Raw genomic sequence first — 22,537 nt, 5'->3', positions numbered from 1 at the left:
CCATAAATTCTAACCTCCCCTGTCCTCCCTGTGCCCCGTTCCCTCTTGAAGATGATGCCCCCATACTCCCCTAAAATTCTACCCTCCCCCTCTCCTCTCCGAATGGTGGCCAGTTCAAAGCGGCAGCGATGAAATGTCCCACAGTGAACTGGCTGCAATGAATCATCCCATTCCGAATAGGACCATTTCTTGTGGATAACCACTTCTAGTCCTGTGCTCAAAGGGGGGGTCCCCTACACTGACTGGGGATGGTGGTCTCCAGTGCAAGCCAATAGCTTATGCTCTGCTTGTATTGCTCCAATCCTCTTTTCCAGTAACAACCAGAATTCTTACTGGCACTCATCCATGCCCCAGTCAACAACTGATGCTTTGCATCTGGTATGCCCTGCTCTGCCTTTCTCTCAACTGAGGAATATGCAGTGTTGATATTATATAAATGCTTAATCAAGATAAAGAAAGATACAAATTCCTTATCCATCTCATGATATGGCCTTTCTACTTCCAGAAACCACCAGAGATGCTTATGAGGTGTGTGCAATAGGTATAGAAACCTTTGAATTTATCTGAGGCACTCACCTCAGATACCATTCTCCACCACCTCAGAGATTCATTCTCCAAAGTCATTTTAATAGTGAATGTTACCTAGTATCACAATAAAATTAAATTCACAGCCCCCCTACTCTCTCCTTCCTCTCCCTCCTCTCCAAGCTGATTTTCTATTCTCCTTCTCCTCAACCTCACCCATAAAGGCCAATCCCCCTCTCCCCAGAGGCTGATCCAATCCCCTCATCTACTCTCCACTGATTAACATAAGGAGGACAGCAGCACTTCGTTCTACATCTGCCTTCTCTTGGTGCCTGGGACAGATTTTGCAGTTCAAACGTCCAAGACAGAGTAGTTCCACACAGTTTAAAACCCCAGTCAGGTGCCATCTGTGGGAGAAGGTACAACATAAAACACTGCTACTGTTCCCTGCTTCATGCAGTGCAGGTTGCGTTGTATGTCAAGGTAGCCACCATTGTACAATTCTGTAAGCATCCCGATATGCCTCAAGCACCAGATTTTGCAGCCCAGCTCGCCAGCCTGTTTATCAGATGGCATAACATACCACAGCCTTCTCATATACAACTAAAAGGAATTTTGGGGAGAACAGCACTCCCCCGAAATTTGTGGGGGTTCTGTTCCAGGCAGGGGAGCCAGGAGAGGGCAGCTGGAACGGCAGAAGAGGGTAGCTGGAGTGCAGCCAGGTGAAGAAAATCACTCATGGTCTGCTCCAACCGCCTCTTCCTGTAGTAAAGTCGGGCTACACCAATCAGGAGCTGCTTTGACAGGAAGAAGCAGTCGGAGCAGACCGCGAATGACTGAGTCCGCGAACCGCGAATTCGCGGGGGAACACTGTACAAGATTCCCAAAAGTCAAAAACCCAGGGGTTTTTATTTTTTCTTTAACAAGTACTTTTAGTCTCAACTCAAATTATTTTAAATCAGGCAAAATGAAAGCTAATGAATGAAATGAATTCAGTATTTACGTGGGCCTTGTGCAGATGCTGTTGTATCAGAGGGCAGGTTCTTAGCTGGGGTCTTTCCACTGTCCCTCTTTTCCAGTTCACTTGAAAATGCCTAAAAATAAAACCAAGATTACCGTCAGCAAGTGAGATGCTTCTTGAGGGGGGAGGGGGGAAGCAATGATTATCTGCCATCAAGAACAGTCCTAGTTTGGGGTTCTGCAGCAGGTGGAGTGCATCCACCCCAGGGAAGAAGCACACTTCCACATACTGGGGCATTAAAGGCTACCACTAGCTGTGATGTATAGCTGCAGAAACATGCTTAAGATGATTCTTAATGTGCTCCTTCATGTGGTCTGTGTTACTCTATATTTTATATTAATTGTTTATGGGTGGGGGGTTAATTTTTGGTTTTATTGTCTTATCATTGATTCTATTTTGCTACGTACCTGCATTCTTGTGATTTGGAGACATCGGCTACCCCCGATACTTAGACACTAGTACTAGAAACTGGGGTGACTTTGGCCCACAGTGACAAAGTAGTTTTGGACCATCAGCTTACCATAACGTATATAAGTGATGATAAAATATTAATAGGAGAAAGATTTGTTAAAAAAGAGCACTGTATATGCCAATACAGATCCTCGTCGACTTACGACTTATGCAACTTATGACGGTTTGACTTTACGACGTGTCTCCCCCATCTCCTATACTAACTATTTTTTACCCCTCACCGCTGGACCACCAGGGAAGAGGTACGTGGGGAGGGGTAAAAAAATACTGTAGTTAGTATAGGCCGACTTACGTCCAGATCGACTTGCGACCTGTCAGTCGGAACTAATTGTGGTCGTAAGTCGACGAGGACCTGTAGTCTAAAGCTTCTTCATCTCTATAGGTCAAAGTCATCCCGGTTTATGGGAATTTGCTCAGGAACATTTTACCTCATTTAGGAGGGTGTAGCAGATCCAGTCTGGTGCACTCTCGCACAAAGCTGTGGGAAGCGGCTCCTTGCACGCGTCCCGCACCTCATCTGGAAGTCTTCCCTCTGACGTTGCGATGTCAAAGAGAAGGCTTCCGGGTCAGGCACAAGCCACGGGTAGGAGCCTTTTCTCACGGCTTTGTGCACTGCAGCACTCAGGGAGCAGGCCCGAAGTTGCCGCATTGATCGTACTAAGGACCGGTGGCTACAGAACAATCTCTTGGGCCCGATGGAGGTACTGGCCCTGTGGACCGGCAGAAAATTTCTGCAGACCGGCACCAGTCAACGGAGCGGTAGTTGAAGAACACTGCTCTAAAGGTTTTGGGAAAGCATTTTATTTCACTTATTGTATTGCATTAATGATATTCTGTGTATTGCATTAATGATATTGTGTTTGGAAAGAAGCGGACTACAAATGTCATTTTAAATCAACTTAACTTCTCTTATCAAAACTGAAAAAAAAATAATTTAAAAGTATGAAATCAAAGTCCACTGAGCCCAGCATTCTGTCTTTGATGTGGTTTGATAGTAGCCAGTCTGAGTCACAAAAGCAACATGGACACAAAAACTACAGAGCTGAATGAAAGACAATACACTATGCTATTCCTTAAATAAGTGATGGAAATACTTAAAAAAAAAAATGTAATAAACATGACAGAGGACAGAACATAAAAATGTCACATTACCTTAATGCTGTCAGAATCAGTTGAGTGAAGCAGAATGTGAACTTCCTGCAGGCTCTTTAAATCCTTCTTACTACTGAATTTAAATATTTGATCAAACAAGATGGAAGCAACAAGAGGCCTTGGGAAGCCTAAATTTCCTGTTCCGATGGCTGGAAATGTGATGGAACCAAACGCGAACTTCTGCACAGTCTTCAGACATTCTTTTATGGTGTCTCCTAAGACCTGTAGAATGGACAGTCATACATGTATAGTTTACACTGAGGAACTCTTGGATCAGTCTAAGGTAGTGGCCTTGACTAATTTTTAAGTTAGAGTCACTTTGGAGCCAAAAGAGCTGAAGGAGAGCTTCAAATACTGGTACCTTCCTGTATGGGGCCCTAACACTGTTGACCAGTGTGCCAATAACAGCCCACCTTCAATTTTCATGGGGGGTATCCTCAAGGAGGACTGGATTTCTAAATGCATTCTCTTTGTCTATTAAGAAATGCCTTGTTTGAAGGACATGTGGCTCTTCCCCCTTTCTGTCATGAGCTTGGTTAGAGAGACACGTAGCAGAAGCAAAAACAATCAGAAAGATGATGGGGGCTGCCCCAGAGGTCTTCTGGGACAACCACTGGCCCTCAGGCCTTCCATAGAAGAATACTGGTCTAAGATTTACCAATTCAAAACAAAGAAAACCCCCAATTCTACCTTCACCTCCTACACATCACAATTGGCCTCAGCTACATAAAAATAAGACAAAAATGATTTTCCACAAGTTGACTAATCCTACACATAATATACATGAAGTTCACACCAGAGGGAGAACGAGAGAGAATGAAAATGAGAACAATAAAATCAAACATAAAAGAAAAAAAAATCCCCAATAAAATGTGAGTAAAAAAATAAATTAATTAAAATGCAACCTACATAGAAAGGGTAAAAAAAACAGGAAGGGGTAAGTGGGGGGTCTGGTGGTTAGAAATAATTCTGCCTCTGCCACCAATACCCACCTTGGCTCTAGGCAAGCTGAGTAGCCACCTGAATGAAATGTATTGTAAAGTGCCCTGATTTAGAGCAGTGTTTTTCAACCTTTTTACATCTGTGGACCGGCAGAAATAAAAGAATTATTTTGTGGACCGGCAAACTACTAGGACTAAAATTTAAAAACCCCCTTTTCGCGAACTCGGTCACCTCAGTAACTATAGAAAAATAGACAAATATAGTGCAAAATATAGACAGCAGATATAAATTTTCAAAACTGACACGTTTTGATCACTAAATTGAAAATAAAATCATTTTCCTACCTTTGCTGTCTGGTGATTTCATGAGTCTCTGGTTGCGTTTCCTTCTGTCTGTGTATCCTTTCTTTCTGCATTCAGGCCCAAGAATTGCCCCTTTCTATTCCCTCCCTCTTTCCTTCCTATGTCCTTAGTGCCCCCGGTGCCTCCTTCCCATGTCTTTAGTGCCCCCAGTGCCTCCTTCCCATGTCTTTAGTGCCCCCAGTGCCTCATTCCCATGTCTTTAGTGCCCCCAGTGCCTCATTCCCATGTCCTTAGTACCCCCAGTGCTTCCTTCCCATGTTTTTAGTGCCCCAGTGCCTCCTACCCATGTCCTTAGTGCCCTTTCCTATGTCTTTAGTGCCCCAGTGTCTCCTTCCCATGTCTTTAGTGCCCCCAGTGCCTCCTTCCTATGTCCCTCTCACTGCCTTCCACACTTTGTCCCACCCCCACCCCCAAAGCCAGCCTGCCTGTCTACCTCTCTCCCTCCCTCCCTGGCCAAAGCCAGCCTGCTTGCCTGCCTACCTCCTTCCCTCCCTGCCGCTCAAAAAAAATAAAATAAAGAAGCCTCCCTCAGTCTGCTGCTCTTACCACCCTGCGCTGCTAAAGCCGACAGGAAGTCTTCTTTCCGATGTCAATTCTGATGTCAGAGAGGACGTTCTGGGCCTGTCAGGCAGCGATTGGCTGGCCCAGAACGTCCTCTCCGACGTCAGAATTGACGTCGGAAAGAAGACTTCCTGTCGGCTTTAGCGGCAGTGCGGTAAGAGCAGCAGACCGAGGGAGGCTTTTTTTTTTTTGCACCTGTCCCTGGACCTTAATCTTGCCGGCCCTGTGCAGACCGGCAGAAATTTCCTGCGAACCGTCACCGGTCCATGGACTGGTGGTTGAAGAATAGTGATTTAGAGCACTCTACAAAATGCCAAAACAATAAAAGCAGGTAGAAACATCCAAGTGCAATAAAAGTGGGTGGAAATAAGGATGCGTCTTATGGAGCGAATACTGCCCCCCCCCCCCCCCCGGTACCTTTTTGTAATCCAGCACTTCCACCGGCAGCCTTCCATACTCCCACAGTGCTGAGCGCGTAGGAGGATCACCCCCCATTCTGATTGGTTGCTCGGCAGCCAGCTCCACCAATCCACCCATCCGCCAGCGGAGCCATTTCCACCTCAAGCTCCTCAGCCTCGGACGCCTGCTACAAGCCCCGGCTCTTCGCCCAGGCCTGTCTCTTCCTGATGGCCCCTGCCATCCAGTCCTCATCCGCTACCTCCCCTGCATATGCATGATGCTCTTGGGAGACAACGCTGGCTCTAAATCGTTGGCGAGTGACGGCAGTGACCGAGTGAGACCTGGGCGGAAGTGGCGTGCAGCCGCCCCGGGATTTCGCCTAGTGCACGCTGCTCAGAGAGAGCGGTGGGCATGTTGCAGAACAGCGCACGGAATGCTGGTCTGCGGCTCCCCCAAGCTTGCTCTCTCCTTCCATGCTGGATAGAAGGGGAAAGACGTTGGAGACCCGGGAGAGAGTCATACTGAGGGAGTTGAGGGGTGGGAAGTAATAGTGCAACATACTAATCCCGGGGGGTGGGGGGGGAGAGGAAGGAACAGGGAGAAAGAGGATAAAATGCAGGACAAGACACAAATACAGAAGGAAAATGCTGAATATGAGAGGGCAGATGTAGAAACTAGAGGAAAGAAAGGAACAGGATATAGAAGGGAGATGTTTGTTACACAGGACAGATAAGGCTGCAGGAGGAAGATGGTGGACATGGAGAGAGAAGAAATACGAGATGGACAGAAGATACCAAAAAGACAAAAAAAAATAGCGATTTGGCAGCTGCTTTCATGGAGTGTCTGTTGTGTTTATTTATGGTCATTTACCCTAAATCAGTTGTTACATAGTAATCACATGACCCACAATATCTGACTGAATATGGATCTCCCTATATCGCGCTCCAGAAGCTGGCTATATCATCGAGAAGAGTTAAGGCTGCAAACTGTGAGGATGGGGATAGGGTTACCAGACATATCCTCTTTTTGGATGACATGTCCTGGCATCCGGATGGCTTTTCAAAACCTGGCACTTTGTCCGGGTTTTGAAAAGCTTCCAGCTAGAAGCGATGTCGATACAGCGCTGGACCTGCCACTAGGCTTGCCTGCCCTGTCCCGGCCTACCACTAGACCACCAGAGGGGGGACAGGGTACAGAACCTGGCAAGGAGTGGGGGGGTTGGGTGCAGAGCCTGACAGGGAGAATTTGGTCCAGAATGTTTTTTTCTTGTTTTCCTCCTCTAAATCTAGGGTGCGTCTTATAGTCAGGTGTGTCTTATGGAGCAAAACATATGACAATTATTAGCCAAGAACAGCATGAGGTATGGAGAAATAACCATCAAGACAGACAATATAAATAATTGCTAGTTACCTTCTCTGATGTCCCCTGTCCCTTATTCCATCCTGGAGTAGTGACATGAAAAACATTCTTGCAATTCAAGTTGCATCCATCTGTTCTGAACAGAGACCCCTCGGTAATCTTCAGCCCCTGCCCTTCTTTTTCCAGTAGTTGTTGGAGTTTTGGACCAGCCTTCTGCAATAAAGCTTGAGCGACTGCACCTTTGTCAAGCTTCAAGTCTGTAGAAATGCTATTCACAATGACATCCGTCTGAAAGATCAATCAAAATCAAGACATGCATTTAGTCTAATGTGCAAAGAGAACTTCTACCTAAAGCTGTGGTATTTCCTGCCAGTCCTGAGGGCTACAAACCTATCAGGTTTCAAAATATCTCAAATGAATATGCACAAAATACTTTTGTATTCAATGAAGCTGGAATGCAAAATTATCTCATGCATATTTATTAACCTAAAGCCTAAGCTTGGGGTTTTTTTTTCAGTTAATTAAATAGCTGCCTATTGGATAACTCAAATTCTTAAAACCAGCTATTAAATATTTAATAAAACAAGAATTATCTTAATCAATCCAATTTTAATATTATCTCACACAATTCATTTCATTACAGTACAACTTATCAATACTTAATTTATTAATAAATATCAGAATAATTTAGTCAGTGAACCTAATCTCCATTACTCACACTCACACTCACTTTCCAACTTTCACACACATACTACAGTCATTGTGATTACTTTTATCCCAAACTGGATCTTAGTTAGTTCATTTGTCCATGATCATCTAGTCAGAGAGGCTTCAAATTGAGAGTTGCACAACAGTCTAGCACATAAGAATCACAGTTTCTTAAACACAAAGGGCTGGAGGAGCTGCCGTACAGTGAGAGATTGGAGAAACTGGGCCTCTTCTCCCTCAAACAGAGGAGATTGAAAGGGGACATGATTGTAACATTCAAGTTACTGAAGGGAATAGACTTAGTAGATAAGGACAGGTTGTTCACCCTCTCCAAGGTAGGGAGAACGAGAGGGCACTCTCTAAAATTGAAAGAGGATAGATTTCGTACAAACGTAAGGAAGCTCTTCTTCACCCAGAGAGTGGTGGAAAACTGGAACGCTCTTCCGGAGTCTGTCATAGGGGAAAACACCCTTCAGGGATTCATGACAAAGTTAGACAAGTTCCTGCTGAACCAGAACGTACGCAGGTAAGGCTAGACTCAGGGCACTCGTTTTTTACCTAAGGGCTGCCGCGGGAGCGGACTGCTGGGCATGATGGACTACTGGTCTGACCCAGCAGCGGCAATTCTTATGTTTTTAATGTTTTAAGTATTGATAAGTTGTACTGTAATGAAATGAATTGTGGGAGATAATATTAAAATTGAATTGATTAAGATAATTCTTGTTTTATTAAATATTTAATAGGTTTTAAGAATTTCAGTTATGCATATTTATTAGGTGGGCCCCAAACAAAGCATTATGCATCCCTTAAAGCAGGGGTCTCAAAGTCCCTCCTTGAGGGCCGCAATCCAGTCGGGTTTTCAGGATTTCCCCAATGAATATGCATGAGATCTATGTGCATGCACTGCTTTCGATGCATATTCATTGGGGAAATCCTGAAAACCCGACTGGATTGCGGCCCTCAAGGAGAGACTTTGAGATCCCTGCCTTAAAAGAACAGTATATTAAGAGGTATCTTCCATGCACCTGTGTGAGGCTTACTTTGCATATGTCACATTGGGCAGTGTTCCCTATGACATATAAGGCTTTTTCCTTTACTCTTAAATAGATGTAAGCATACAGGTGCAAAGAAGATACCTCTTAATATACTGGAGAGTGTTTTGTGTGATGTATAGTGAATATACAATATACCTCCAGGCCTAAATTTTTGATTTTTTTTATGTCCTTAAAAGAACAAACATTACATTTAGAGTAAGTTGTTTTTCTCAGTAACTAGCAGCTTTGCATGCACTAAGATTTATTTATTTATTCATTCAATTTTCTATACCGTTCTCCCAAGGGAATGTATTCAGGTACTCAAGCATTTTCCCTGTCTGTCCTGGTGTGCTCACAATTTATCTAATGTACCTGGGGCAATGGGGTCACAAGGAGCAGCATGGGTTTGAACCCACAACCTCAGGGTGCCGAGGCCGTAGTTTTAACCACTTGCTCCCTCCCTGGCAGTGCTATGAACACATTAACATGTAAAGCAATAATGGTTTCTGTTTTCTAAGCCAGTATAGAACATTGTGGAATTTTAACAGGAGTTCCTAATTCCAAACAGCAGAAAGGTGCATAAATGGTGGTATTTTAGTCACTTACATACATAAATTGTCTCTTATATAACACCAATTATCAGAAAAGCATGTGCCATGCTTTCTGAAATGAGGAAGTCCAGGACTATTAAGGGTAAAAGGAGAACTTCATAAAAAAACAGCAACAGTTTAACTGTTATAAGCTTAAAAAAAACAACCAAAGTTCAGTAAGTATATGCATCTTGAAATCTAACTTGTGGATGCATGAAGCACTGGGCTCTTTCTTATACGAGTAGGTCACATTAGAGAATGACACAGGGACAAATTTGTCCCCGTAGGAATTCAATTTCTCCGTCTCATCCCCGCGAGTTTTGTCACTTGTCCTTTCCCATTCCTGTAAGCTCTGCCTTAACTGCACAAGCCTCGAACACTTAGGATTTTAAAGCGTTTGAGGATTGTGCATATGAGGACGGAGCTTAGGCATTGGTGGAATGAGGCATCATGACATCACAATCTGAGCTCTAGAATGTTACTACTTATGATTTGAAAGTGTTTGAGGCTTGTGCATATGAGGACGGAGCTTAGGCATTGGTGGAATGAGGCATCATGACATCACAATCTGAGCTCTAGAATGTTACTACTTATGATTTGAAAGTGTTTGAGGCTTGTGCAGATGAGGACGGAGCTTAGGCATTGGTGGAATGAGGCATTATGACATCACAATCTGAGCTCTAGAATGTTGCTACTTAGGATTTGAAAGTGTTTGAGGCTTGTGTAAATGAGGATGGAGCTTAGGCATTGGTGGAATGAGGCATTATGACATCACAATCTGAGCTCTAGAATGTTGCTACTTAGGATTTGAAAGTGTTTGAGGCTTGTGTAGATGAGGACGGAGCTTAGGCATTGGTGGAATGAGGCATTATGACATCAAAATCTGAACTCTAGAATGTTGCTACTTAGGATTTGAAAGTGTTTGAGGCTTGTGTAAATGAGGACGGAGCTTAGGCATTGGTGGAATGAGGCATTATGACATCACAATCTGAACTCTAGAATGTTGCTACTTATGATTTTAAAGCGTTTGAGGCTTGTGCAGATGAGGACGGAGCTTAGGCAGTGGTGGAATGAGGCATTATGACATCACAATCTGAGCTCTAGAATGTTGCTACTTAGGATTTGAAAGTGTTTGAGGCTTGTGTAGATGAGGACGGAGCTTGTAAGAATTGGGCAGGGACAGGAAAAGAACTCACGGGGATGGGAAAATGAGTTCCCGCGGGGACGGGGAAAAATTTGTCCCCATGTCATTCTCTATATAACTTAGCTCAAGGAGGGGATTAACAGACCCCTAGGCATCACAAATACATACAGGCATGGCCTACTTTTATAAGAGGGTTTTTGAAAATCCAAGTTTCCAAGCTTATTCGTCACTTAATATACCGTTTATTGAGGAATACCTAAACAGTTTACAGTAATGAAATATTAGAATAGTTTATAATAGTAATCCCATTGGGGCTAATTTTATGAAGTCATTGTTGTGTGTGGCCGTATTAATGGCATGTTACAAAATACTGACTGGCCTAAAAGTAAATACCAAGACATAATGGTGTGCCCTTTGCCAGTAGGCATGCACAGAGCAGTGTTCACCAGTACGCAGGTAGATTATAAACTGTTAATCTATGCACAGACTTTAATAATCTAGGCACAAATAGCTGGAGAGCAGGTGTAAAATGTCCATGCCTGCAAGCAGGCTTGATTTCGGAAATGCAGGTATTTTAAAAAGATACTTAGGGCTCCTTTTATCAAGCCGTGCTAACGGGGTTAACACGAACGACATTTCATCACACGTTAACCCCTGCGCTGGCCTAAAACTACCGCTTGCTCAAGAGGAGGCGATAGCGGCTAGCGTGGCCGGCAGTTTAGTGCGTGCTATTACACGCGTTAAACCACTAGCGCGGCTTGATAAAAGGAGCCCTTAGAGACCTGTGTCAGGAACCTAAGTAGGTGCCTACTTGTTCTCTTAAATATGATCACGTTAAAATTTTTTTGCAATTATCTCTAAGATAGACAGTATCAATCCAACTATCAAAAAATGGCTAAAAACCATAAAAATTCAATTTTCACTATCCTCTCCACTTATTGTTGATATTCAAAATGAATCAGAAGGGGGGGAAAAAAAACTTCAAGAGCTCAAATAAACAAGACTTGGATTTTTCCTGTTAGTTCACCTTTTAGAGCGGTCATCGGTCATAAAAAAAACTCTTTATTTTTTTTAATATATTTTCTCTTGAGATTCAGCATTGTGTAGCAGTGTAAACAATTCAGATGTGTTCAAAATAAATTTAATTAAATAAAGTGAATATGTCTATGCTTTAAAAATGCACTTATTCTGGGCAGTGAATCTCAAGTGTAAATATATTTACAAAATAAGGGTTTTTTAATGACCGATGACAGCCCTAAAAGGTGAAACTAGACAGGAAAAATCCAAGTCTTGTTTCTTTGAGCGCTTGAAATATTTTCCCCCTTCTGATTCATTTTGAATATCGACAATAAATGGACAGGATAGTGAAAATAGAATTTTTATGGTTTTAGCCATTTTTTGCAAGCCATTTTCCATGAATAAACCATGCTTTACACACAAAAAAATGTTTCTTATAGTAAAAGAAAACACCTACTTCTGCATCCTGGATGTTTCCCTGGTCCAATAGGATTCTTAAACCTTCTTTTGTTTTCATTTGCTGAAGACAGCTTATGTTTCTGGCATGGTCTTGAAATCCTATGGTACCCCGAGGTTTTGGCAGTGATGTTTCTAGTGCAATGTTCTGCATTACCTTATGTTTAAATACCATCTGCACAGCAGCCTTAAAAGCTTGAATCGTTTTCTCACTGTTGTCCACAAGATGTATTTGCTGCAAGACGTCTTTTCCTTCAAAGCCCTCTATGTACTCCCTGATTGATAATGCAATTATCTCCACGCACAGGTTCAAAGGAAATCCAAAAATCCCTGAACTTATTGCAGGGATGGCTATGGACTGGTGGTTATTCAGCTCCGCCAGTCGCAGGCTTTCTTTAACCACCTTATTTAATAGGAATTCACACTGTTCAGGTGAAAAATCATGCCACCTGGGGCCAACAGCATGAATGACCTGTTTACAGGCCAAATTTCCAGCTTCTGTAATCACAGCCTCGCCAGGCTTTAACTTCCCTTGATTCTGAATAATCCGGTCACAATCCTTTTGCAGCTTTGGGCCTGAAGCATTTAAGAGTGCTGCAGCGAGGCCTCCAATATGCTTCAGGTCTTCATTTGATGCGTTAACTACCACGTCAGCCTGGTGCTGGCTCAGATCACCCTTGTGGATGGCTACCTCGACTCCCCCACGCAGCCAAACTTTACAGCAGGACTGCCCATAATTCATCTCCTCACCTTCATCATCGTCATCTCCAAATTCTTCCCCCTCTTTCTGCAGCCTTAGCAAACAATTAAATTTCGTTTTTGCAGCAAGAACATAAACATCTTCTACAGACAGGAAAAACTTCTTAGCTCCTGGTTTATTAATGGTCAGTGTTTCAGTGTGCAAGGAAGCCAGAGCCCTTTGGATCCTAAGGGTTATATCTAGCACATCCGCTCTAGGACCGCAAAGGTTTATATGCCTCCGTCCATTCTGCGTATTGAAAACAGTTTTCACGCCTTTCCTCGTGGTTTCGGTCCAGAGAGGTGCTTTTGCATCCTTCATAAACAGTACAACAGCTTGGGACTTAGTTGGGATCTTTTTCTCAATTATAGTGTTTTTCTCTATGAAGTCAGACGCCTGTTGATACACTTCATTGACTGCCTCACAACAGCCAACAACAACTACTCGATTCGCTAATCCGCGAGAACATTCAACTACTACAGTTTTGGTGACAGAATTAAACGTTTTCATCAGACGGCTGGTGAGATCTTTCCACTCCTTCTTTTGGATGGCTGTACTACCCTCTGTGTTAATGCATTTGCAAATTACACTTTGTTTCAGTTTGTTTTCAGCAGTTACTAAAACACCGTGAGTACTTCCCATTAGCACAACTTTCTCCCCCGGAATCTTATAGACTACATGGATTTTGTTATTTATGAATAAGGAGTATGAGAACTCTTCATTATCTACTTCCTGGAGAAACTGGACAACGTGAGAATCAAGATCAACTGTTTTCTGTACAAAATTTTGTTTCTTTTCCAGTATTTCACTTTTGGCGCCATACACTTCTGCAGGTAGGCCATAAAGGCAAATTTTTTTGGATGGGGCATCATAAGATATCTTCAGTTCAGGGAAGAAGACATGAAGATTCTCTTCTAAATTCTCACTGCGTAAAATTGCATACGTTGCCATGCCAAGATCCATGAGCATTTTCTTACTCTGACTTTGTCGCTCAATTTCCTTGGTGGCATTTTCTATCAGTTCAGCGACTTTCTGGTTTGATCTTTGAATGTCATCTAGAGAACCCGTCAACACAACCTTCCCATTGACAAGGTCAGGGATGATCAAAATCGCTACACTTATGGCATTCTTCACCTTCTGTTTCACAGCTTCCCACACAACTGACTTCACTTTATATTCAATGGAACTGTAATTTGACATTATAGATGACAACTGTGTTCCAACTTGGTCAGGCCATGTTCGGACAAGCTTGGCCATGTTGCTTCTCTGTTTAGATAGGGAATGCGAGGGGCAGAGTTGAATTACCGAGTGTGCACAGTTCGGCTCAGGCCATTTTAACTCACAGTAGCAATCTGCCATCTGCTTGTTTATTTCTTGGATTAGCCTCTTATTTTTTTGAAAATATTGCCACACATAAGGGTCCATGTCTAGGGAAAGGGGATCAGGCACCTTTACAACTGGCCTTTCTTTCCCATATAAAGCTGTGCCCAAGGACTTGTAGTACAGATACACAGAGATTCTCATCTTCTTCAGGAAATGCTCCATTGACAATACAGTGCTTACAGCTGTAAAAGAAACAAATTAAAATACTTATTTCCATTCACCAGAAAGCATTAGACAATACAAAACAATATAAGTGCATCAATTAATTTAGATAACTATATCAAAAATATATATATATAAAAAAAAAAATATTTCAAACAGGTGGACTGGTAAATTAACCTGAAGTGAACATAAACATTTTAATCAGCAACTAGAGTTAAAACAGTGGTCTCAAACTCGGGCCCAGGGGCCACATGCGGCCCGCCAGGTACTATTTTGAGGCCCCAGTATGTTTATCATAATCACAAAAGTAAAATAAAACCGTTTCTTGATCATATATCTCTTTAGCTATAAATGACAATATTATTATTAAGACTTGGCCAAAAGGAAAGATTTATAAACTACAAAGAGTTTTACCTCATGCAAAATTGTCATTTCTTTAATAAGACATTAACTATTTTTTTCTGAGGCCCTCCAAGTACCTACAAATCCAAAATGTGGCCCTGCAAAGGGTTTGAGTTTGAGACCACTGAGTTAAAAGAAAGCTGTACTCTTCTGTGTATACTGCTGTATATCAATCATTATCAGTGCGGAAATAATGTAGAAAATCCCTTATTTCCTCCCCTCCCCCCACTGTATGTTTGCACTCCTCAGCTCTTTAACCTTAACTTACCCCTCCACAAGGCTATACCTTTGCTTACCTTCCTTCTTGGTTCTAATTTATTTATTTATTTAAAAACTCATACCCCGCTTAAACCTAAGTGGTTCACAAGGTACGTACACAATCATAAATAACAGTACAACACAAAATAATTGAATAATAATAATAATAATGATAACTTTATTTTTGTATGCCGCAATACCACAAACAGTTCAGAGTGGTTTACAATGCAAGAGATTGTACATATACAGCGAAGATACAATGTCAGGGAATGTATTATGCAGTTGAGAGCAGTTTACAATGCAGGGGACTGTACATATTCAGCATAGGTGTTTATACAGTGAAGATACAATGCAGATTTACAATGCAAGAGACTGTACATATACAGCAGAGATATTTATACAGTGAAAATACAGTGCGAGAGACTGTAGAGCACGATACGATGCGAGACTATATAATGAGGTTAAGTGGATTACTATGCAAAGATAGTTACATATATAGCGAGGATACAGTGGTGAATGGCCAGAGAGTGCAACCAGTATCAGTTACGGGAGGGTGCCGGGGGGAGGGGTAAGTAGGAAGGATGGAAGTGTTGGATTGAGGGGAAGGAAAGGGGAGATCGGGGGAAGGAGAGGTGGTAGGGTTTGGTTAATTGGAGGGGAGGGGTTCGAGAAATTTATCATAGAGGTAAGATTTAAGAGATTTTCTGAAGGATGAGTAAGAAGGGGCAGATGAGATGAGGGTTGTCAGGCAATCTGTCCATTTGCCAGCTTGGAATGAGAGAGTTCTATTAAGGAATCTTTTGTAGGTGCATCCCTTTGGGGATGGGTAAGTAAACAGATAGGCATTGCGGGTTCGATTGGTGCCTGGGAACGCAAAGTGGTGTGTATACTGCATGTATCAAAAGTTCTCCAGGATTATTATCATTAGATAAAATTCAGGAAAAAGCCTCCATAAATAAAGGGCTCCTTTTACTAAGGTGCGCTAGGGCTTTAACACACAGAATAGCGAGCGCGCTACATTGGCCCCTTCCCGTGATCCAGCACTCTCCCCCCCCCCGATCCGGTATCCCCCCGATCGCATCGCACCCCCCGCGCCGCGATCTGGCATCCCCCAGCACCCACCAAACATACTGCTTACCCCCATCTGGCACCGGCACCAACGCACAGGACATGCCGGTGCCCGAAGATCTGCGTCTTCTTGTTTGCTGGGCCTTGAGCATCTGCGCATGCTCAAGGCCTTCGAGTTCACGCTCTCTCCGAGATTCTCGGAGATCTCCAAGCCTTCCATCTATCCCTCTCCTCCCATCTCTCCTTCCCCACGCCGACCGGAGATCTCCGAGAATCTCGGAGAGAGCGTGAACTCGAAGGCCTTGAGCATGCGCAGATGCTCAAGGCCCAGCAAACAAGAAGACGCAGATCTTCGGGCACCGGCATGTTCTGTGCGTTGGTGCCGGTGCCGGTGCCAGATGGGAGTTAGCAGTGTGTTCGGGTGGATGCTAGGGAATGCCAGATTGCGGCCGGGGGGGGGGGGGGGGGGTGCGACACAAGCGGGGGGATGCTGGATCATGGAGGGAGGGTGCCGGATCGCAGGGGGGGGGGGGGCGCCACTCGCAAATCGAGGCAAGCTCGGTTTCTGAGGCGCCGATTTTGCAAATGTTTTGCTTGTCTTGCAAAACACTCACAAACCGGTGCACTCATAAACCGAGGTACCACTGTACTTGCCTTTTCCAAATTTGAACTTAAGGTGGGTTACAATGAAGTACACCAGTTATTCCCTTGATCAAATAGCAGTAAAATCTAGCCCTTAGATAGTAAGCCTAACAAAGACCCATTACTGCTAATGGGGCTTATTTACTAACTAAGCAGGTAACAATAACGCACACACATTAGCAAATAAACCCCACTACCACCGGCCCCTACCACTTCCCTATTGTCCAACCTGCTCCTTTAATTACCAACACTTCTCCTGCTGCGACTGCATGCCCTTTCTGCTACCACTTCATCACGCTATTTAACTTATTCGTAAATGATCTGGAAACTGGAATGATGAGTGAGGTGATTAAATTTGCAGATGACACTAAATTGTTCAAAGTTTGATAAAACGCATACGGATTGTGAAAAATTGCAGGCAGACCTTAGGAAACTGGAAGACTTGGCGTCCAAATGGCAGATGAAATTTAATGTGGACAAATGCAAAGTGATGCACATAGGAAAAAATAACACAAATCACAGTTACCGGATGCTAGGTTAGCGCCCAAGAAAAAGATCTGGGTGTCATTGTGGACAATACGATGAAAACTTCCGCCCAATGAGCGGCAGCAGCCAAAGAAGTAAACAAGATGATAGGAATTATTAAAAAAGGGATGGTTAACAAGACTAAGAATGTTATAATGCCTCTGTATCGCTCCATGGTGCCGCTGGAGTATTGCGTTCAATTCTGGTCTCCTTATATCAAGAAATATATAGCAGCACTAGAAAAGGTTCAAAGAAGAGCAACCAAGATGATAAAGGGGATGAAACTCCTCTCATATGAGGAAAGACTAAAAAGGTTAGGGCTCTTCAGCTTGGAAAAGAGACAGCTGAGGAGAGATAGGATTGAAGTCTACAAAATCCTGAGTGGAGTAGAACAGTGGATCGATTTTTCACTCCGTCGAAAATTACAAAGACTATGAAACACATGATGAAGGTACAAGGAAATATTTTAAAACCAATAGGAGGAAATTTTTTTTCACTCAGAGAATAGTTAAGCTCTGAAACGCATTGCCAGAGGATGTGGTAAGAACGGATAGCGTAGCTGGTTTTAAGAAGGGTTTGGACAATTTCCTGGGGGGGAAAAGACCATTGTTATTGAGAAAGACATGGGGTAAGCCATGGCTTGCCCTGGATCAGTTGCATGGAATGTTGCTACTCTTTGGGTTTTGGCCAGGAACTGGTGACCTGGATTGGCCACTGTGAGGACAGGCTACTGGGCTTGATAGACCATTGGTCTGACCCAGTAAGGCTATTCTTATGTTCTTATGCGTACTACTCCTGTCTACTCTACTGCTCTACCTACTCCTTCTGCCATCTAGGGTAATAGACTAGGGGTTGAGAGATTATACAAAAGCAGGAGGTGTAGCAGCTAGCATGACAGCAATAGGTAAATAGTGAAAAAGGCACCTGCTGATGGTCCTCGCATAGTCCTCCTCCTCCTTCCTCACATACTATGGGTTTAGAAAAGAAACAATGACATAGAAGAAAAAGGAAGCACCAATGTAGGGATCACAACTAGAGAATGACACGGTGACAAAATTCATCACCGTTCCCATCCCCGCGGATAACCACAGGAAACCATCTTCATGTCATTCTTTAAGGAGAGAGGGAAGAATCAGAGTATGAATGGCCACAACCACTGACCCACAAGCTTTGCTTTGAAGAATGCTGGTGTAGAAGGACTGAGGTTGAAACAGACACTACAGAATGATAATCTCTGGTATCCAGAGCAGATATTGTGATGTCATAATGCCTCATTCCACCAGTGCCTAAGAACCAATTACATCAGTGATGTCACAATGGCTTCATTATCCTTGGCTCACATAAGAATCAGAGTATGAATGGCCACAACCACTGACCCACAAGCTTTGCTTTGAAGAATGCTGGTGTAGAAGGACTGAGGTTGAAATAGACACTAGAAAATGACATGGGATTATTTCCCGCGGTTATCCGTGGGGACGGGAACAGTGATGAATTTTGTCACCATGTCATTCTCTAATCACAACCTCATATCCCTCTACCTTTTCCCTTTATGTCACAGCTGGTCCTGGCCCAAAAATGTCAATTCAGGGTATTTGCCTTAAGGTTGATGCCAGAGTGAATCAGGAGATGCTGAAGCATTCTTACCTTTACTTCTTGCTTTCATGACTCTTTATAGCCAATAAATATTTTCCTATTTAACCATTCATCTTTATTGAGCAGCTATGATAGCAAGAGAGGCATATGTCATCCCTACTGGACTACGATATGACAATTATTGTATTTTTCGCTCTATAAGACGCACTTTCCCCCCTAAAAGTGGGAGGAAATAAGGGTGCATTTTATGAAGCGAACACCCGAATACCCCCCACCTTAATTCATCTGGCGGTCCAGCACTGTAGGGCAGGAACTTTCAGCCTTCTGCCCTTCCCTCTGGCTTTCTCCCGAGCATCAGCGTCAGAGTAGCGCAGAGGAAAGGCGCAAGTTTTTCGCTTCCTGCCTTGTCCAGCGCCACTCCAATTGCTGGTTAACCATTTGACTCTAGGGCTTCTCTAGTTGGACTCCTGCTGGCCAAGTGACATCCAGTCAGACAGGAAGCAGAAGGACAGTGCTGGGTGCCTGCTCGGAGAAGGAGGGTGAGGGGATACTCCCATAGCGCAGGGCTTCGGGAGCAGAAGCAGGGGCTGCAAAGGCAGAGAAGAGCTGCAACTTTAGCAGGCTCACTGTGTCTTTTTGTCCTAGGTGTGCTGGCATGCCGCCCGGGGAGAGGGTGCCCACTCGGCAAGCTTCTCCAAGTGGGTCCGGCTGAACGTGGGGGGGCACCTATTTCCTCACCACCCAGCAAACGCTGTGCAGAGATTCTAAGTCATTCCTATATTGACTGTGTCAGGCCAACCCTGACCCGGAAGAAACAGGTGCTTATCTAATAGACTGAGTCCCAACCTACTTTGGGCCAGTACTCAATTATTTGAGACATGGGAAACTTGTCATTAACAAGGACTTAGCAGAAGAAGGACTGCTGGAGGAAGCTGAATTCTACAATATAGGTTCCCCGCCAGAGTTTCTGCTGATTGGGTCAAGAGAAGTGAAAGGGGAAGAGACCAGTTTCCAGAAAATGCAGCAGTGAGCTGGTGAGTATTGGCTCTTCCTATAGTTATGGTAATGAAGATCAGGCGGAATTTTTATGCGTTGTCTCCAAGGAATTGCATAATACACTAGGCCTGCCTGCCTGCCTGCCACTAGGCCTGCCTGCCCAGTGCCCTGTCTACCACTAGATCACCAGAGGGGGGACAGAGTACAGAGCCTGGCAGGGAGGGGGGAACAGGGTACAGAGCCTGGCAAGGAGTGTGGGGTTGGGTGCAGAGCCTGGCAGGGAGATTTTGGTTCAGAAATTTTTCTTCTTGTTTTCCTCCTCTAAATCTAGGGTGCGTCTTATGGTCAGGTGCGTCTTATGGCGCGAAAAATATGGTAACATCAGACAAATGTATTCTGTGTGAGGTAACATTTGGTATTATTCCAAACACGGCTGCTCCCAGGAGCTCAACAGAAATATAATCAAATCTAATTTGCGATTTCTGAGTCGCTCTATGCCTAATGAGGTTCAAGACGACTTACAATTCAAGAGAATATGATTAGAAGTACATATAAAATAAGCAACATATAATGTGATCTGGTGCATAAAGGAAAGCTGTTGAAAAAACATTAAAAAAAAAGAAAAAAGATGATTGGATTTGCTATCCCCCGTCTTTACCATTTAAATATTTCTTACTTTACACACCTCTATATCCTTTGCAGGGCCACATTTTGGATTTGTAGGTACTTGGAGGGCCGCAAAAATAAAAAGTTAATGTCTTATTAAAGAAATGACAACTTTGCATGAGGTAAGCCTACAAATCCAAAATGTGGATTATCTGAAATTATAAATATTTTCTTAATTGCTTCTGATAATTTCAGCTATACACAGCTGAAAGCAGTGCAACATGCAGAAAGTGAAAAACTATCAAAGTATCAACTGCAAGAGACCGACTATTTTGGACCGACTATTTTGAGGCCCTCGGCATTATAAAGAATGATTCTTTATGGAAAACTTGTGCCTTAAGTGTCCGGCGGTCGTGTTTGCAACCGCCTTCAGCTCTCACCTCCTCCAGCACCAGATACACACACGAGCTGCACGGCCTTCAGTGGTTACCTTACATTCTGGAACGTTGTCCGCTTCACTGCTGTAATCTCACGCAAGTGCTTTCCCGGGTCTGTATGCAATTGTGAGGTGGAGTGGAGAGGACAATCGCGTACAGACAAAGGAAAGCGCTTGCGTATGGTTATTGTAGTGAGGCAGGCAACGTTCCAGAACGCAACCGCCAGACGTGACCGCTGGACACTTAAGGCACAAGTTTTCCATAAAGAATCATTCTTTAAAATACCGAGGGCCTCAAAGAAGTACTTGGCAGTAGCGGGCTACGAGTTTGAGATCACTGCTCTATATAGTTGTACTATCCATTTCACACATACCTGGATTTCTACTATGTTCTGCACATGAATGATGGTGTCAGGTCAAAAGCGCGCCGGGACAAAGGCGCGCGCCAAAGAAAATTACTGTTTTTAGGGGCTCCGACGGGGGGGGGGCGTGTGGGGGAACTCCCCCACTTTACTTAATACAGATCGTGCCGCGTTGTGGGGGGTTGTAACCCCCCACATTTTACTGAAAACTTCATTTTCCCTGTTTTTAGGGAAAAAGTTAAGTTTCCAGTAAAATGTGGGGGGTTACAACCCCCCAAACCCCCCACAACACCGCCGCGATCTGTATTAAGTAAAGTGGGGGGCTCCCCAACAAAATCCCCCATCGGAGCCCCTAGAAACAGTAATTTTCTTCGGCGCGCACCTCCATCTTGCGCTCAGTTGTCGGCGCGCGCCTTTGTCTTCCGCAATTATGTCTATGAACCATGAATGATAGCGTACTGTTAGTAAATGAACCCCTAATAGAGCTAAAGACAATCAATTTACAATAATCGGTGTTAGCATGCTTTAGTCAGTAAAGGAAAGGAAAAGAGGGATGGGACTTCATATACTGCAGTGGTCTCCAACTCAAACCTTTTGCAGGGCCACATTTTGGATTTGTAGGTCCTTGGAGGGCCTCAGAAAAAATAGTTAATGTCTTATTAAAGAAATGACAATTTTGCATGAGGTAAAACTCTATAGTTTATAAATTTGTCCTTTTGGCTATGTCTTATATTGTAATTTATAGCTAAAGAGACATATGATCAAGAAATTGTTTTATTTTACTTTTGTGATTATGATCAACATACCGAGGGCCTCAAAATAGTACCTGGTGGGCCGCATGTGGCCCCTGGCCCGCAAGTTTGAGACCACTGATATACTGCCTTTCTGTGGTTACAATCAAAGCAGTTTAGATCTTATATACAGGGGCTTATTTTGTACCTGGGTCAATGGAAGGTTAAGTGACTTGTCCAGAGTCACAAGGAGCTGCAGTGGGTCTTGAACCCAGTTCCCCCAAGCCAGTACGAACCCAAGGCTATTCCTCGACTCCCTAAATAACCCTCTTACTAAATAATAATGCTATCACAGGTATCGGTCTAGCAGTCTCCCAAAACTGGTTTTGTCTAAGAAAAAGACATTCATATCAGTAACCTATGCTTAGCAAATACCTTCTGGCTCCATAAATGTGATGACAGCTGAATTCTCATCGGGTAAGACCGTAACATCTGAAATGGATCCACCGCCACCTTTTTGACTTTCAAAGTAGAAAGTCAAGAAATCTTCATCTGTTCCCTGTGGAAGGTTTTCCACTCTGATGCATTTTGTCACTTCAAGTGGTCGTGCAGTGATCTTTAGCTGCTTTATCCTGGAATTGAGGGGACATTTTGCAAGGAATCTTGCTGCATCTGGAAGTACAAAGAAACATAAGATGCCGGCAGATAAAGACAATCAGCCCCAACGAACTTTCCCACCAAAATTCAAATTGGTAACCAACAGACTTTCCTGCTTCATTCACCTCAAGCCCCAACCAATCAGGTTTGAGGACCTACTATATAAAGACAAACTGCAGACCTCAGAGCATACTCTGAAGAAAGCCACGGATGGATGAAACATCGGTTCTACCTGA

At 43.6% G+C, this 22,537-nt stretch overlaps 1 protein-coding gene across 4 annotated transcripts in view; it reads right to left on the bottom strand.

Moving 5' to 3' along the window:
- PARP14 (poly(ADP-ribose) polymerase family member 14) overlaps positions 1-22,537 on the bottom strand; it is a 96,845-nt gene that overhangs the window by 52,437 nt on the left and 21,871 nt on the right. For all 4 annotated transcript variants that reach the window (XM_033945235.1, XM_033945236.1, XM_033945233.1 and 1 more), the window contains 5 exons: positions 22,080-22,316; positions 11,743-14,045; positions 6,844-7,080; positions 3,170-3,391; positions 1,529-1,619 (listed from right to left, as the gene is read on the bottom strand). In XM_033945235.1, coding sequence (XP_033801126.1) covers positions 1,529-1,619; positions 3,170-3,391; positions 6,844-7,080; positions 11,743-14,045; positions 22,080-22,316 — 3,090 coding nt within the window. The remainder of the gene's footprint in view (positions 1-1,528; positions 1,620-3,169; positions 3,392-6,843; positions 7,081-11,742; positions 14,046-22,079; positions 22,317-22,537) is intronic.

The sequence above is a fragment of the Geotrypetes seraphini genome, chromosome 5 (assembly GCF_902459505.1).
Source record: "Geotrypetes seraphini chromosome 5, aGeoSer1.1, whole genome shotgun sequence".
Taxonomy (NCBI): domain Eukaryota; kingdom Metazoa; phylum Chordata; class Amphibia; order Gymnophiona; family Dermophiidae; genus Geotrypetes; species Geotrypetes seraphini.
The sequence above is the reverse complement of the archived record's forward strand: the minus strand, read 5'-3'. Positions and strand labels throughout refer to the sequence as shown.